This window comes from Nyctibius grandis, chromosome 9 (genome assembly GCF_013368605.1).
Source record: "Nyctibius grandis isolate bNycGra1 chromosome 9, bNycGra1.pri, whole genome shotgun sequence".
Classification (NCBI taxonomy): domain Eukaryota; kingdom Metazoa; phylum Chordata; class Aves; order Nyctibiiformes; family Nyctibiidae; genus Nyctibius; species Nyctibius grandis.
In genome coordinates, this window is record NC_090666.1 from 12,154,489 (window position 1) to 12,171,442 (window position 16,954).

At 38.3% G+C, this 16,954-nt stretch overlaps 1 protein-coding gene across 2 annotated transcripts in view; it reads left to right on the forward strand.

Annotated features, from left to right (window-relative positions):
* The first annotated feature begins 3,019 nt into the window (after positions 1-3,019).
* Positions 3,020-16,954, forward strand: part of CWC22 (CWC22 spliceosome associated protein homolog) — a 36,161-nt gene continuing 22,226 nt past the window's right edge. Inside the window, exons 1-14 of one of the 2 annotated variants that reach the window (XM_068407475.1) lie at positions 3,020-3,071; positions 3,594-3,705; positions 6,682-6,749; positions 7,564-7,680; positions 7,796-8,053; positions 8,533-8,661; positions 10,786-10,954; positions 11,322-11,375; positions 12,311-12,446; positions 12,534-12,740; positions 12,861-12,923; positions 13,271-13,366; positions 14,635-14,716; positions 15,953-16,013. In XM_068407475.1, coding sequence (XP_068263576.1) covers positions 3,679-3,705; positions 6,682-6,749; positions 7,564-7,680; positions 7,796-8,053; positions 8,533-8,661; positions 10,786-10,954; positions 11,322-11,375; positions 12,311-12,446; positions 12,534-12,740; positions 12,861-12,923; positions 13,271-13,366; positions 14,635-14,716; positions 15,953-16,013 — 1,467 coding nt within the window. In that variant the 5' untranslated portion in view covers positions 3,020-3,071; positions 3,594-3,678. The remainder of the gene's footprint in view (positions 3,072-3,593; positions 3,706-6,681; positions 6,750-7,563; positions 7,681-7,795; positions 8,054-8,532; positions 8,662-10,785; positions 10,955-11,321; positions 11,376-12,310; positions 12,447-12,533; positions 12,741-12,860; positions 12,924-13,270; positions 13,367-14,634; positions 14,717-15,952; positions 16,014-16,954) is intronic. The other variant, XM_068407476.1, reaches the window with a different exon arrangement.

Genomic DNA, 16,954 nt, shown 5'->3' on the forward strand with positions numbered 1-16,954 from the left:
AAGGCCCCAGTCAAAGTCATCACGCTAAGCCCATGCTGTTTCCAAGATCACAATTGTTAGGCGTCAGCTCTGCAAATTCGCCAGCCCCACACTTCACTTCAAGCAAGACCTGGATGCAGAGGATGTTGTAGTCCTGATTTTGCAAAGCAATCCACAGGGCACAATGAGGAGGTGGTTTGCATCACTGGGATTTAAAAACATTTTGTTTCAGTGCAAATAGCCTTGTCCCAAGAGAATTCTCGCAAAATAAATACTGTATTTCCATAGTGATGAGAATGAATAAAATGTGAAGTGTTAAACATGTAAGCACAACTAAATTTTTAATACTCATATCTAATGCTCTATACACATGTATTTAAGCAATGACAAATCTTTCAGAGCATGTACAAATTAAAGCTTCCTTGTTATTAAGAGTAACAAATATCCCCATGCTTTCAGTAACTACCTTCTTTTTTAATCAACATCTTAATCCTCCAGAAGCAGAAGCCTTCTATCATTCCCACAATGAGAACTGACTCACATAGGTATACATCAAGCACTAACAGAAGAATGAGACTGCTGAATAATAAAGGAAGCAAATCAGTGTCCTGAAAAGGTAATTTTAAAAATGGCAGCTATTCCAGCAATTGCATGTAAGCGTGAGCTGTCATGAACAAGAAAAAAATTCTGGGATTCCTGACAGTAAATAATTTTTAGATAATAGCAAGAAGATTCTGAGAACTATGCTTTCCAAAAAAGTGTGGAGCTTAAAATTTGTAGCCTAAGCAATAATTATTACAGAATAAGTCAATAGAAATTTCCAATAACTCTGTATTGAAGGGATTTTCCTCAAAAATAAGCACTGAATAAGACTTCTACTTTACGTGAGTTTTCTTCCAGAACTTTGTGTCATAACTTTCAAAATTCAGTATTTATTTTTTAAATGAAACATCTTCATTTGCTTTCTTTAGTTCACCATTTTGATTTCACTGTTTATTCCATACTTTGTGGTATATTGAATTAGCTGGTTTTCTGCACCATTTCAAGAACATTTTCCTACTGATTCAGGCAATAATGCTTTTTTTTCCCTATGCATACTCTTTCCCCATACTGTTGTTGTCTGGAGTGTGAGACTGGCCCGCATCACAACACAAAGAGGAGATTAAGCCCTTATGTCCCTCTTAGTCACTCTGCACCTGGAGTGGTCGAGCTATCCAGTCCCTTCTTGCTTTACAAAATGCTAGAGAGGACTTGAGTTTTGCAGGTTTTAGGACCACAGTCACTAAAAACTTATTCAGATTGGCTCACCAACCTGGAGAACCAAGGCAGTGCATCAGGGCTGCAAAAAATGTGGCAGAGGAAGGCTACACAACCCTAGGCACAAGCAGGAGTCTCTCAGCTTCCGGGCCCCAGACCTGGCCACCTGGGCTGCCCCGGGGACTTGAGACAGGGCAAGGACTCTACAGTACTGCAGAAGGCACTGCCGTCTTGACAGCTACCTAGTTGTGAGAAAGTAAAGGAGGCATTTTCCTCTGCCATGACTGGAACGCATGATCAAGGGTGCAGTTCTCACAAGAGAGGAAGGGGGAACAGGAATAAAACATGTAAAATGACACGCTTTCATCCCCCGGTCCTTGCAGGGACACCGCAGGCCAATACCTGCTGCTGCTGGGAAACAGTCTTGTGGATTGGTCTATGAATATCATGGTTGAGCAAATTTCAGCTGTGGGTGGAACTCAGGGAATGCATTAGCCGATAACACTGTATTTTTGGCTGTGAGTCAGCATAAGGCCAACGTACACTATGGCTCATCAGAATTACTCTGCTGTTGATGTGTTTCTCCACCTGTTTGAAAGGGGAAATTGTGAGTAGCGTTTTTTTTTTTTTTTTCCAGTGTTGCTACCACCTCGTTGCCACCTTCTTCCCCTCAACAAATACCGTGTCCCACCCACTCCATGTGCACTCACAGGGACTTGCAGGCGGGTGCTGCAGGCTGCAGAGTGGCGGTGCTGCCGCACGGCTCGGTCACAGATGTCCCTGCAGGAACCATCTGGCTCTTGGCTGAATTAATGCCGTTCTGACCCAGATCTGCTGTGTCCTCTAAGAGTTTATTTTCATTATCTCCCAAGAGCTGAAATGAACCATAAGCATTTTAACACATTTTAACACCTTGCATATCAGTCTCCTTTTTTTTCCTCCCTATGCATTTAATTACTTTCCACAATCCAAACAAATTTGTGCCTATAATAAGCCACAGGCTCTCTGTTAGAGAATCAGTGGGTGAATCAGTGGTGCTCAATTACTTCAAACTTTTAGAGGCCAAAAAAACCGCCCCTCTAATAAGCAGGTATCCTAACAGCATTTTTAACTTTCAACATGGTATCATGCATTATGTATGTCCTGGACATATTTCAAGCAATGTTTAACCAGCAGCTGATGTGTGAGTGACAGAAGTGTGTGCTACAGGTGCTATTTAAGGGGCAGGTGTACTAAATTCACTAAATTTTACAGAGATGCTGGAAGACTTTGGACAGCTTTTCTTAAGGGCAGTAAGTTGAGTGCTTGTCTGCTATGAACTCTATTTCTGACAGGAACCTTGTACACTTGGTAGCAACGGGGGTGTTTTTTCTGAGATGCCTTCACCTGAGAAGAAGTCGGCACTGGAGAAGCGCAGGCTGAACTGAAAGGAGCAATACGCCTGCTATAGAGCTACTCCCATAGGAGCCACTCTATCGGCTTATTTCCCACTGGTTTTTTTTCCCCTGCAACAACCCCTACAAACATTTATATTTTAAATAACAGACTGAAAAGGAACAGCAGCGACGAGGTCGGTCACTGCGGCAGCCCCGCTGCCGCCGCGCAGCCCGCAGGCGCCTCGCAGGCCAGGCCCGCGAAATGGCGGCCGGGCGCGTCCCGCCGCAGAACTCCGCTTCCCGTCATGAGCCTCGCCTCCGGCCGCGCTCACTCCACTCGGGCAGCGTACGTGCGTGCGTCGCGCGCCGCCGCTGGGTGGGGCCTGCGCACGGCGCGCTCATCGTGCACCGCGTTCCGCCGGAAGCGATGGTGTTGGTGGCTGTGCGCGGCGGTGGGCGGTAGGTGCGGGGCCTGGCGGGCCGCGGGCGGTGGGTGAGGGGCTCCCTTCCCGCCTTCCCCCGGGAGTGGGGGAACCCCCGGGCGCTGTCCGCCGGTCGGGTCCGCCCCGGGGTTGGGTGGTCGCGGCCTCCCTTCCTAGGCCGCAGCTCGGTCGGGGGCGGTGGGACGCGGGGCGGGCGGTAAGGCAGCCCCGCGGAGGGCTCGGCGGCCGGCTGGGGCTGGGCGCCGTGTGGCTGGGCCTGTGAGCAGGGCCTCGGCATCTCCTGCCGCGGCGTGGCCGCCGGGTCTTGCGGCTGGCTGTGCCGAGTGCCCGCGGCGGCGGTGCCGGTGAGCTCCCGGCTGCCGTGGTACAGGCTTTCTCTCTTGCGGCAGGTGCTGTGTCACCTGGAGGAGTCTGACCGGGTTGGGTTGGGGGCGGGGGCTGTTTGTTTTGTTTTAAGGAGTTAAGCATAAAAAACAAAAGCGCAGGTTCCTCTGCCGTGTGCAGTAGGAAGTTTTTGATTGTCGTCTGTGTGTCATAGATGAAATGTTTTTCATCCGCTGAACTCCATCTTGGATTGTGTCGTTGCTGCACATTCAAAAATCCCTAAAAAGTAGGAAGTCAAGATGAAGAGCAGGGTTACACAAGTAAATGTAAGTGTGTTAAAACCTAAATTATGGGGTTTGATTATTCCCTTATTACTGGTGATTAGATTTGTGGTTGATGTTATGTTAAATAAAGTTCTCTGAATGTAAAGCAAACAATATCCATCATTGAAAGCAGCTGTTTACAAGGGAAGTATTACTATGAAGTCAGTGAATTACAGCTGTTTCTAGCACTTGTTGTCCTAACAATGGAACTTCTGAGCATTATCAGCATATACTAATAAAGTAGTTGGTGAAAAGTGACTGTATGATGGCTCGACACAGAACATAAGCATGTGTAGGAATGGAGAAAAGAGGTGTTGAAAAATTCACAGTGATGTTAAAATGAAAAGGTAAAGAGACAGGAAGTAGCAGTTAATGTGGCAACTGTATTTCTTACTGTGAAAGTTAAAGCTTTCCCTTTTGAAAGCTGTGTGGTACATTTCTGAATGGATGGGAGTGTTTTTTAGGAATGCGGGAAGAAAGAATGTGCTTTAAAATTACTCTCCTAAAATGATCGTCTAGAAATGCCACGTTTGTAAAGTACACTAAGTTTGAAACAGGTTATCAGAGCAATAATCTTCTGATACACTGTCTCAAATCTATTGTATTTCTCTGCCTGTGTTTCTAGAGTTTGACCCTGCGTAGGCTTCTTCACTCTTTTGGTTCCAACTTTTCTGACTGAAGTGGTTTTTAATAGGGATGCTTGAGGGATAGTTTGATATCTTTTCATATCTTCCCAGTCTGGTGGTGCTCCCTCATCTAAATAAGCCAGTTAGCAAAAGCACACTGTTTGGACACTTTTGGTTAATCATTTTGATCAAAATGGACAAGGAAGAAGACTAACTTGTGGCAGAAACCCTGGTTACAAAGAGCTGAGGGTAACAAGTTCTTCAGCAAACACAGCTGCTTTTAAGGAGATGTGAGAACTGCCAAATACAGAGACTTCCATAACATTGTTTTATTTCTGTGAACGCTTGTCTTTTTGGGTCTGCTTGAGCAAAGGCAGATGAGGTACAACTCATGAGAACAGATCATCCTAAAAAGACCCACTTCTTCCAATTTGCTAAATATTATTTAAATACAGTAACTGTTTTGTGTTTCTCAAAGATTTTTATTACTGCTTTCTTGGAAGCTTAGGATACAATATTGCATTATATTATTTTGGGAAAAAAACAACAGCTTAAGGACTACTTTAAACGTTGAATTATTTCAGTCATCTGCTGTATGGTATAGTCCCACAAATGAATATTGAAAGGAGAAGAAGACCTTGGTGAGAATATGTGGATTTCCTGTAGTAGCTGTGCCATCAAAGACAAGGTTACTCTGGAATTAAAATTGTCAGATGGACATTACTTTTGTAGGGGTGCATATTCCTAGTAAATGATGCAGTGCATTTGATTTGTGCCATTGTCTTGGTTCAGGCAAGATAATACTGGGAATAATTTTAACATGGTGTTAGAAACATACCCTAGGGAAGGTGCTATTCTAGAATATGTTATAGTGGCCTAAAAGTACAAGTATGTATATTTACATGTATATAGACACACCCCAATTTGAGTGATAGCAAGTCAGCCTCAATGGTCTGTTGATAGGATGATGTTCATAATCTCTTGTGTTGCTATTACTTCTTTAGGAAGCCTCAGTTAATGTTGGTTTTACTTGCACAGGTCATTAGAAACACCACACTTGCCATTTAGTAAAGATACTTTTCTTTGTAATTAAGTTTTTGGAGATCATTGAGTATAACTGTCCATCAGGGTCTACTTGTGAAGGAGTTGTCCTTGTATTCTACTAACCAACAGTTTTAACTGTTTTTTTTGGCGGAGCAAAAACAAGTGTGCTAGTGTGTGAATGGATAGAATGCCACTTCAACAAATCAGATGAGTATTTTTGCAAAAAGTTCAGTCAAGGTGCATAAGCAACTTCTTGCACATGAGTTTCTGCATCAAGGTGAAGAGTTACCTATTTTATAGCTGATCACTGGCTGATAACATGAGGTTGTGGTTCTGAAAAATCATAAATAATATTTTAAGGAAAGAGAGGACCCTTACAATGAAAGTATAGAGGTCATAAAAGCTGCTTCTTAGCTGCAACGAAGTAGTTTTAAAACATCTTGATGAGGTAAATGTCTTTCTATGTGTGTTGTAGGTGCTGTTGTGCTCTGATTTTTGTGTATGACTCCATAATTCTATATGGCATGATTCAGCCCGCAGAATTTGCTGTGAACTCTTTAAGTGTGCATCATGTAAACAATTCTGCAAACTTATGTTTCAAAAAAATCTAGAATTAAATTTACTTCCAGGATGTGTCAAGTGGACCAGTGTAACTTAGATGCTTATAATGTGTGAAGCTAGGAATGACTCATGAGAAAATAAGTCATGGTTAGTAAAAAGGAGAAGGGTAACGATAAATTACGCAATAAAGGGGATCTTTAGGAGAGAGGAAAGGCACTCCTCAAACAAGAAGTGGTAGAATTCTCTTAATGGTATTGCATGTGATGCAAGAAAGTGTAAAATGGTGTATGGAAGAAGGAAGTAGGAAACACAGACTGAAGGTCCGTCTACTCTCGTCTCCAGCAGTAATTGACAGCAGATGCCTTGAAAAGTTTAGGAACAGGGCAACCATAAAAGTACTTGCCCACATACTCTCCTAGTCTCTGCCTATTTGCACCTTCCTGAGCCAGATAATTTTTTTGGTAATCCATGTGAATTTTTCTTCAGTGTTTGTCCAGTCTCTTGAACCCATGTAAGCATTTGGCATCTGCAGCATCCTGTAGCAAGGAGTCCAGCTGCTTAACTGCTTGTTATTTAGAACCAGCTCTCCTTGTCATAACTGACTGCCATTAGCTTTATTTGATGGCCCTTAGTTCTTGTAAAGGAGTAGGGAACTGAAGACATGGTACACTTTGATCTCAAGATATGTGTGCTCGCAGTAATTAATATATAATGTTGGGGCTTGATTTTTTTCTTTGTTTCGTTAAAGCATGGTTCCAGTTACGAAAGGAAGGAAAATTACAGTTCACGCCAGAGAAGTTTGTCTCCAGAGGACAGGTAGAGTGATTGCTTTTTATACCCTACGTGTCTGTAGGTATACCTCACATCGTGAGTTAAATAAGTTTTTAAAAAAAAAATCAGGTTCTGTTTCTTTTTATACATTACATAACTGAGCAGTGAAAAATAAGTGTAGGTTTAATAAAATACTTGCCTGTCAATATAGAAGTAGTTAAATAATTTGTTATTAAAACTAAATCTGTAAAAAATCCTTAGCATTCAGTTAAATTGTCACGGGACTTGAAAATGGAAATTAGATGCCAACTTTTTGCCTTGACTCACATATTGCTGATACCACAATTATCACTTTAGAGCAAGATTACTGATGCCAGCAAGAGGTAGAGAAATATCATTTGAAGTGCAATCTACCAAGGCATGAGATGAACTGTTACCAGTTTACTTTTAATTTCACCTCTTGTACTAAACACAGTATCACTTATTCTAATAGTGTCTGTTCTGTTTCATGCTACACAGGCAAAAGTAGGTGAAACAAATTAATGCACATGTTCCAAGGAATGCACGGTGCTGAGTTTACCTTTGGTGTTTGGTGTTATTACCATTTAGCATTTAATTTTAAGTTCTAGGAGGACCTTCCTTTTACAGTGCTGCTTTGATTTTTTTTTTTTTTTTTTTTTTCCCCCCTGGCAACAAATTATTATAAAAGTAGCATCTTCTGTTTGAATGATGCATATATTGAAACTCAGGTTGCAGAAGTGGAACAGTTCTGTATTGTAACATTGTATTGCAAGTGGATATTAATAGCATTGCTTTTCTAAGCCTCTTACTAAGAATTTTGTGTCTTGGGTGTGAATAGGGACATAGAGCGTGACAGGTCTCCATCTCCCAGAAAGAGAAGATACTCTGATGACAGCAGATATGATCAGGAATATTCAAGAAGGGAATACTATGATGACAGAACTTCAGAAGGAAGGTATCAAGCCCTTTCTTAAACAGTAATAAAATACTCACTTTAAAGAATAAAATGTGAAAACTTTTCACGAACCCTTGGGTGTTTGATTTTTGTGGGTTTTGGGTTTTTTTCTTAGAAGGATGGAAAGGGGGAGAGAGAGATACCATGAGAAATGGGAGGAGAGAGAATCTGATCGAAGGAAGCAGAGAAGATATTCATCACCTGATCGTAGGAGTCCTGAGAGGTCAACGGTCCAGAGCTCACTTGCTCAGGATGAGGCCACTTCAAAGAAGAAGAAAGAAGAAGTGGATCCAATCCTTACTCGCACAGGTGGTGCATATATTCCACCTGCCAAGCTCAGGATGATGCAAGAACAAATCACTGATAAAAATAGGTGAGCTGAAAGTAACATTAGAATTTTTACAGAAAAGCAAAACAGTAAAAGATTTTGGTGAATGTTGGTGAAAATAGGATACCTTTTGAGGGCCAGGATTGTTCTCTTGAAGGTATATTTTTATCAGAAGAAAGGTAAGAGAGTCTAATTATGACTGTACCTGCTTCTGCTGCAAAGTGTAAATGGAAAAGTGGGGTACAGAACATAACCAGGCATTTTTTGGACTGTCTTAGAAAAGTGAACATACTGGGTTATACCGCATCTGTGGAGAATTACGTTTTGGTATACCGTGTTGGTTCAGTGATTTCGTAGTAGTTAAATGTATAATTGTGAACTACTCTTCACATTGATGCAGTGAATATTTTCTTACCTATTTTACTGATAACAACTTACATTCATGTTTTCGTATATACATATAAAAATTCATTCGTTGCTATCTCAAATTTATGCATTCATAATTTGTGATACCTTTGTAATAGCTTGGCATATCAGAGGATGAGTTGGGAAGCCTTGAAGAAGTCGATCAATGGTCTTGTCAATAAAGTGAACGTTTCTAATATAGAAAATATCATTCATGAGCTTCTTCAAGAAAATATTGTTCGGGGAAGGTGAGTCTTAGTATTTTAAAACAATTATTCTGCTTTTCTGCTAATATGTGTACTGTTCATGTGTACATCACTATGTGTGCTATGTGTAGTGTATGGATGCTAGATTTTAAAATTAACGTTATTCCTGGGTTCTTTCTGTGGGACAAATAACATTTGTAGCCAGTATTTAGCAAAACAAGTTTTACCGCAGTTGTCTGGCTGGGTTGTTTATTGTTGTAATGTAGAGAAAATGCTATTACGCTACTTGAGCTCAGTACTAAGTCATGATGACTGCGCAAGTACTCTGTGATGACTTTCCTTGCTTTAATTTTGATGTCAATAGAGGTTAAATATACTAGTCTAAAGGAGTATGGGTTTCTTAGATTGGCTACCATTTCAACAAACAAAACCAAACCACCACCACCAAGAAGTCTTCTGAACAAAATATCCAGAAATAATTCTGTTACATTTCAGACAGCAGAGCTTTTTCTGTCATAATTTAATCACTGTTATTTCAGGAGGTTATAGCTAAGGAATGCGTTACTTCCATGTATGTCATACCTGATGGGAAGATCAGAATCCTGCAAACAGCATAAAAATAACAGAAGAGAATTAAGTAAAATCTAGAGAGTGAGCAAGTAGTTCCCGAATGTGATTGCTGTTAAAAGTAGTAATGCAGTCTCAAACAGTCTGTTGTAGAACTGGTTTTTACTTGGCTGCATATCATGTCCCTGAAACTTACTTTTCATACAAGCAGTAATATTTTAGTTTAAAAATGAGCTTATTGAATGTTTTTAGAATACATTTGTCTGTGGAAGTTTTTGTATGTATCTTATAAGCGTATAAACTTCAAAATAATGTAAATGGAAAATGGTACCATTTCCCTTCTTCTTACAGTTAATTTTGACTTCCAAATTTGCACAAAGGTGCATTTTAAAGTAATGACATGAAGTTTTAATTAGCTGTAAACTGCTTTTCTGAGTTTTCTAAGTAGAGGGTAAATAGGATCTGAAGCAGACCAGTTTCAGTTTGTAAGCCAGAAGTACCTAACAGTTTCAACATGAAATGTTTGGTTTTGTGCACAAGTATGAAATGAGTTCTATTCCATTTGTCAACTCCAGAGTAAGTAGGAGTAAGGTCCTTATGCAGTTTGTATTTAGTGCCATGTAGGAGGTTTTTTGGAAGATTTAAATAGACCACAGAGAAGATGGAGTTGGATACCAGTGTGTACTTTGAAGATTCATGTTTGGAGGGTTGTTGTGTCCCCGCCCCCCATTTATATTGGAGTAATACAGCAAAAGTCAAATTCTATGTGCTAAAGCATGAAAAAAAGCAAAACTGAGGAGGTGGGAAAGGTCTCGGAATCTTTTCAGACTTTAGTCTTCATATAAACATAAGAGAAACTGTTAGTAAAATAAAAACTATAATCTCATGAGCCCTGTGTTTACATTTGTTTAGACTCTAAGTAGTAGTCTTTTATAACCAGTTCTCAATTCTAACACATAATTGTTGTGTTGAAAATAGGCAGTTTCATTTGAGAAAAGCATTGAAAAGCATTACTTTGCCCATTCTGGTTTTATTGAACATTCAGTTTTATTACTCGTAGGTAGATCTTTATTGTTAGACCTTCTATGAAAACAATAATTTTTATTTCTTAGAAGTTTATTTTGCCTGTTTGAGTTATCATTATAGCGTAACACAGTTCTGTGTTTTTCATAAATACTTGCAGAACAGATGTTTTTTGTGTCACAAACAGGATTTTGTTTTTTTCAACTGAGGAAAAGAAACAGCACAATCACACAAATTTCAAAGCTAAGAAGAGCCTGCGTTGGGGTTAAAAAAGGGATAATTGCAGGATACAAGATGAAGACTTTTTACATGCTTATCATTTTCAAATGTAGTTCTAATAGGAACAATATTTAATGAAAGATAAGGTATCAGTTTAACAATTTTTCCGCTCAGACACATCTGGGCAACACGTTTTGCAAAACTCCATTTGTGGCATGATAAACAATGGTTAGAAAATGACCGTCTAGTATTTTCTAACTATTCCAGCTGTACAATACTATTTTATGTGATATGTACTGAATAAGAACATTAAATGTTTTATTACCAGAAAGATCTTAAACTTACATATTTTTACAGGGGATTGCTATCTAGATCCATTTTGCAAGCTCAGAGCGCCTCTCCAATTTTTACCCATGTTTATGCAGCTCTTGTGGCAATTATCAATTCAAAGTTTCCAAATATTGGTGAATTGATTCTGAAGAGGTTGATACTAAATTTTCGCAAAGGATATCGCAGAAATGATAAGGTATGTAAAACGTGAAGAAGCAACATGCTGAAACTTGTAATTCTGCTGTGTTAACCTTGCTTCAGGTGTGTTCAAATTATGTACTTAAAAAGAACACAGCCAGGACCTGTGGGTCGGGACCTATCATTAGTACATAAAGTACGATAGTATTAGAGTATCATGAAAGCTTGACAGCCTATTCTGGGTTGGTACTGTGATAGCTTTTCAAGTGTGCAGTCCTAATTGTGAACAGTATCAGTATCCCAAAATAGTTGTTTCATGACTTAATTTGATTGTGAGATGCGCAAATCTATAGTAAGTACGTCTGTTACAAAATTTTTCTTCCATATACGATGTGTTAACATTTCCTATTTTATTTCTTTTGCAGCAACTCTGTCTGACATCTTCAAAATTTGTTGCACATTTGATGAATCAGAATGTGGTATGTTACTTCATGTTTCTACTTAATCCAAACCCTGTGTGGCTATTTCTTTAGTTTCAAAACAGCAGTAGCCTAATTGAAGATGCTCTCCTTGTTCTAAAGGTCACTGAAAATCTGAGTTCAGGTTTCCTTTTAATGCCTACTGTAAGTTGTTAAGACCTTTTTGGAAAAAAAATTGGTAACTGCCTATGTAGTTATCATCACTTACCATTGCACTTATGCTCCAGAGCTTCCCCAGACTTTGGAAATCTGGTTGGGCTGGTATTGAGACAAACCTTGATGCAAAACAAGCATCATCTGAGGCTCTCTTCCGCAGATCTTAACCAGAGTTTTCTTGCAACACTTTCATCTGACTTAAACATCTATGTAGGCAGAACTAGACTCAGTTGCATCTTAATCAAATTTGTATCCAGCTCTATGATGCTTTTTTATGTGTTAGAAATCAGGATATTCCAATTTAAATAATGACAAGATGCAGCATTTCAGGAATGCATTGGGAATATACAGCATTTTGGTAAAGAAGCAGCTAAACTGAGATGTGCCCTTTGCTTATGTGCCTGATCCAGGAAGACCTGATTTAATTATAGACACGGTGCACTTATAACTAATTTCTGTAATGTAGGTGCTGTTTTATTTGCTTCTTGGAAATGCATTCTATTTTTTTCTTAATGGCAAAATGTTTCTTGTTGCTTGCTTGTTCATTTCAATAGCATAGTCATATTCACTACAAAGAAGGTGTAAATACAGGTGGTAAAATAGTATTTGAAAATTTGACTTCCTCTTAATAGGCTTTGTCCCACTACTGTTGCCTTGTATGTGTGATTAAACAAGTGTGTTGTGGCATCCTCAAAGGCTGGACTGCTCAATCGAGTAAATCACTGTAATAATAGTGTAACATTGTACATTCTAATTCTTTACTGATATTCTTTCCTTAGGCTCATGAGGTTTTATGTTTGGAAATGCTCACTTTGCTTCTTGAAAGGCCTACTGATGACAGTATTGAAGTAGCAATTGGATTTATTAAAGAGAGTGGGCTCAAATTAACAGAAGTTTCTCCTAGAGGTATTAATGGTAAGTATAATTAGCCAGAACATTTGTCTTTTTGGTGTTTGTGTTAGTAAATCCTTTTCATATTTACATTTCTGTCTTTTTCCAAAGCAATCTTTGACCGTCTTCGACACATTCTGCATGAATCTAAAATTGATATGCGTGTTCAGTACATGATAGAAGTCATGTTTGCTGTACGGAAGGATGGCTTCAAGGATCATCCAATCATTCCAGAGGGATTAGATCTAGTGGAAGAAGAGGATCAGTTTACTCATATGTTGCCATTAGAAGATGACTACAACCCAGAGGATGTTCTTAGTAAGTTAGAAATGGAAGATAATTCTGTGACTGCATTCCCCATGAAAGCAAATTAAAAATTAAATATTCATTGTTTTCTTTATTTTGTATTTTAAATAAAAATTCTCTTTTATTCTAAAGATGTTTTCAAGATGGATCCGAACTTTATGGAAAATGAAGAGAAATACAAAATGCTGAAGAAAGGTAGGGGAGTGTGTGTATACACATTTTATGTAAAATATTTATATATTTACACATTTATAGGGCGTTTACTTATCCAGCTATTGTCACCAACCTTTATTATTTAACAGTGGATGATACTTGTGTCCCAGATAACTGTCTTTCAGTTCATCATAGACCTTTCCAATGTATTCCTTCTGTTTTCTTCAGTATTGTTTCTCTAGCTACTTTTTCATTTGGTTGTCACGTACCTGTTTTTTGGCTCTGCCACATTCTTCACCTGAGACACCCTTTCGCTCTTAGGTGTTGGATCAAGTTTTTTTGGTAATGAGCGGTCTATATTCCTTTAATCTTGGGTACTGCTCTTTCAGAAATTCTTGATGAAGGTGACAGTGAATCTGAAGCAGATCAAGAGGCTGGAAGTAGTGCAGAAGATGAAGATGATGATGAAGAGGAGGATGAAGATGGTAAGTGTATAACTGGCACCTTACTGGTTCTAGATGAAACAGGAAAGAAAAGCTTAACTTGCTACACATTTTGCGAAACTAAGAATGTTCAAATGTTAAGGGATGTTTTCATCTTAAATTATTATCAGATCTAAGTGTTTACTAGCAAATAGTATAAAAGTAACAGTCTGAAAGGAAGCATTCAGCACAGGCAGAAAATGAAAAGCAACTTTGCCTGGTTGTTCTTGACCATATCAGTTTCATGCGAGAAAAGCCTTGCAAACATAAGACATTAAAAATAATGAATGTGAAAACACGTCCTTAAAAACTAGCAAAGACAACCTTTCTGGACACTTCCTAGTGCTCTATCATATTTTTAGGTCACTTTCAAATTCAGAATGGGTTTTCTTAAAACTGTATTTACATCCTCTGTATTTCACTTCTTAGTTGAGTTCAGCCCCCTTTTTTGATCTTTAGTGGAAGCAGTCAGTGTTTACACATTTTCAAAGAATGTATTTGATACCAAGGAAAAAAATTGATGGGTAAGCATACATAACTGAAATGTTTGTGCAGATTGTGTGAGTAATTGAAAAGCCAGCCAAGTCCTGTTCTTGTAGAATACCAGGAATGGATTTCTGCACCAGTCTGTTGGAGTATTTCACAGAAGGGCAGAGCTTCCAGGCTGATGAAAAGTATGAGAATTCACATAACTTTTCATCATTTATGCTATTACCAGACTTTAAAAGAACAAAGGAAAAGCAAATACCTAATGAATGAAGGTGTTCCCAGAGTGGTTGTGGTTCAGAATGGATTTTTCTGCACTTGCTCCAGGACAAAACAGAGCTTTGCAGAATGCTGTAACATAGATCCTATGCATAACGGAAACAAAGAACTTTCTGTTAAAATCAAGAAGGCTTCGTAAAGCATTGTATAGTTAAATTGTGCAGAAAATACCTTGCTAATAATGTAGATAAGAAATGTTAAACCCAGAGGCTGCAGTGGGCTAAGTCCTCTGAAAGGTCTTTAAAAGGAGAGTTTTCCTCCTAAAACTGTATCTCTAAATATTTACCTGTTAGTTACAGATGAGGCAAATACTGATATTTTTTTTTTTTCGTTCTCTGTAAAAATAAAATAAAAAAAAAAATGTAAACCTGCAAAACAATCCTAAATAATTCTAGAAAAAGTACCATATAGTGTGCTACAGACTTAGTAAATAGAGCTGGTCTAAGAGATTACATATATCTGCCTTAATATTTTGCTCTTTACAAAGCCATGTTTTTCTTTCCCAGGTCAGAAAGTTACTGTCCATGACAAAACAGAAATTAACCTGGTCTCCTTCCGTCGTACAATTTATCTTGCTATTCAGTCAAGGTAAATATAATATAATTTGTACACCTATGAGTGTAGTTCTTTTGAAATGAGTGAACTGGAATTCTCTTTCTCTTTCAGTTCTTTTTTAGTGTGCAATTTAAAAAAAAAAAAAGCAGGGAAGTGTCCTTTATGGAGCCTGACCTAATTGTATAAAGCAGACCTTTTTGACAAAGGAGTACCCAAATTCTCATTCTAAGATAAATCCTGTTTGTTTGAAAATGTTTGACTAGTGCACTGGGACTTTTCTATGAGGATTGGTATAATAAAAGTCTTCTGAGTGAACAAGTTGGTGTTCTTCAGATTTTACAGCATCTTAAGAATTTCTGAAAAAAATGTGTAACACACTTAAAGTAGAGATGCTGCAGAGTTTCTCCACTTCTGAGAGTAAGGAGTTCTGTAGCATGGTACTCTTTAGGCCAGTTGCCATCTGCATTGTTTGGAACATAAGTATACAGACACCAACCCTGAAGCGTACTGTATTTGTATTGATCTTGAGAATGAAATCCCCTTGCAGTACATGGCACAAATAATCAAAACATGGTGGTATAACTCCTGTGTTGCCTGGGTGAAAGGAGAGATTAATCTGTTGCATGTCACTCAATTCCATTGTTAAAAGTAGGCATGGCCCACAATATTCTGCTGATCTGTACCTGTGTGGAAGTGAGATAATGTAGTTGTGATATTGATCATTAGACGTATGTATTAATACCATACTGAGATCTATGAAAGGCTCTTATATTTCTCAGAGTTACTGTTCAATATTTTCTTGCCGTACTTAAGTTTGTCCATCTTATACTTGGATGGGGGGAGGTACTTAAATAGTAGCTAAAAACTTAATACGCAAGAATGGGAGTGCAAAGAGGAGAGTGTGGTGTATACTGCTGTAGGAGCTTTTGTACAGTGCTTGCATTTCACTGTTCTTCAGGATGTGCAAAATGAGCTCACACGTTTGTGTTTTCCTAAGTTTTGTAAGGTGATGTAATAATAATAATGACCTGAGTAATCTTGTTTTCAATTTGTCTGCAAATGTAATGACTTTGGATTAGAAATTCATGAAATAGAAAATGTTTGTTTAAAAAAAAAAAAACACAACAAAAAAACCCAAAACAAACAGCTTTCTGAATGTTTATTTCAAAACAGTTGAAGTTTCATCAGCAACAATCAATATAATTCTGAAATGTTTTTAGTGTAGCGTATACTGCACAAATAATGAGAAATATTTTTCTATTACTGCAGCTTAGACTTTGAAGAATGTGCTCACAAATTGCTGAAGATGGACTTTCCTGAAAGTCAGACTGTAAGCCTTGCTTCTTATTCTTTTTTGTTAGTACTATTTCTTAATAATGTTAATATGGTAGTATCTAGAATCCTTACTCTTGTTCTGGGACCTAGTTTGTATAGCAAGCAGATGAATGAGAGTGATTCCTTACAGCTGTTGATCCTCAAAATGAGTCTTAGAACCTTTAGAGCAGATAGACTGACACATATTTTGTAAGACATTTGTCTTATGCAGTTGGTCCTTTCTGTCAAGCAGTTCAAATGTTTGCTCATAGCCTGTTTGAAAAGCCTTGTTCATTGGACTGTTGAAACATTTATCCTATGACAAAAGTACTGTAGCATGGCAGTTATTCTCAGAGCTCTGTCTCTGAAAGAACTCAGAGTTGAAGATCATATTTGCAGGCAGCTGTAGACTTTATCAGTGGGGCTTGAAATTTAGCGTAGTGCTAAAAGAATGCATTGTTTTGTTGCTTTCACAGTCCGCTTTGAATAATAGTGTATTGAATTAAAGCAGTTGTAAGTATGATTGCTTTGTTGTAATCTTGGAGATCATCAGACAAAATCTGTTTTGTCTTCAGACACTGTGTTTAAGATAATACAATTGGTATGTTTTCAAGTAGAGGAAACTGTCCTTCAGCTAGTACTTATATTAGGTCCTGGTAGAATATAAATACCATCTAATTATGTAAACAGCTTTTCAGTCAACTGTAAGCTATCATCATGAGAGATGCACTTGAGAGAGCTATTAATTTTCTTGTGGCTTTAATTGTCACTGTTTTATTTGAAAAAATGTGTGTAGAAGTAACCTTATTAGTATAATAGTAAATGGAGACTTGGGCTACAGTTAGGTGTTCTTGGAAAACTTGGTTTAATCTGGTAACGAGAAATCGGTTTGCCTGGGTTTTTTTTTTCAGTTCTTGTACTGTTTTGTTACTAAGAATTCAGATGATTGTTGTGTAT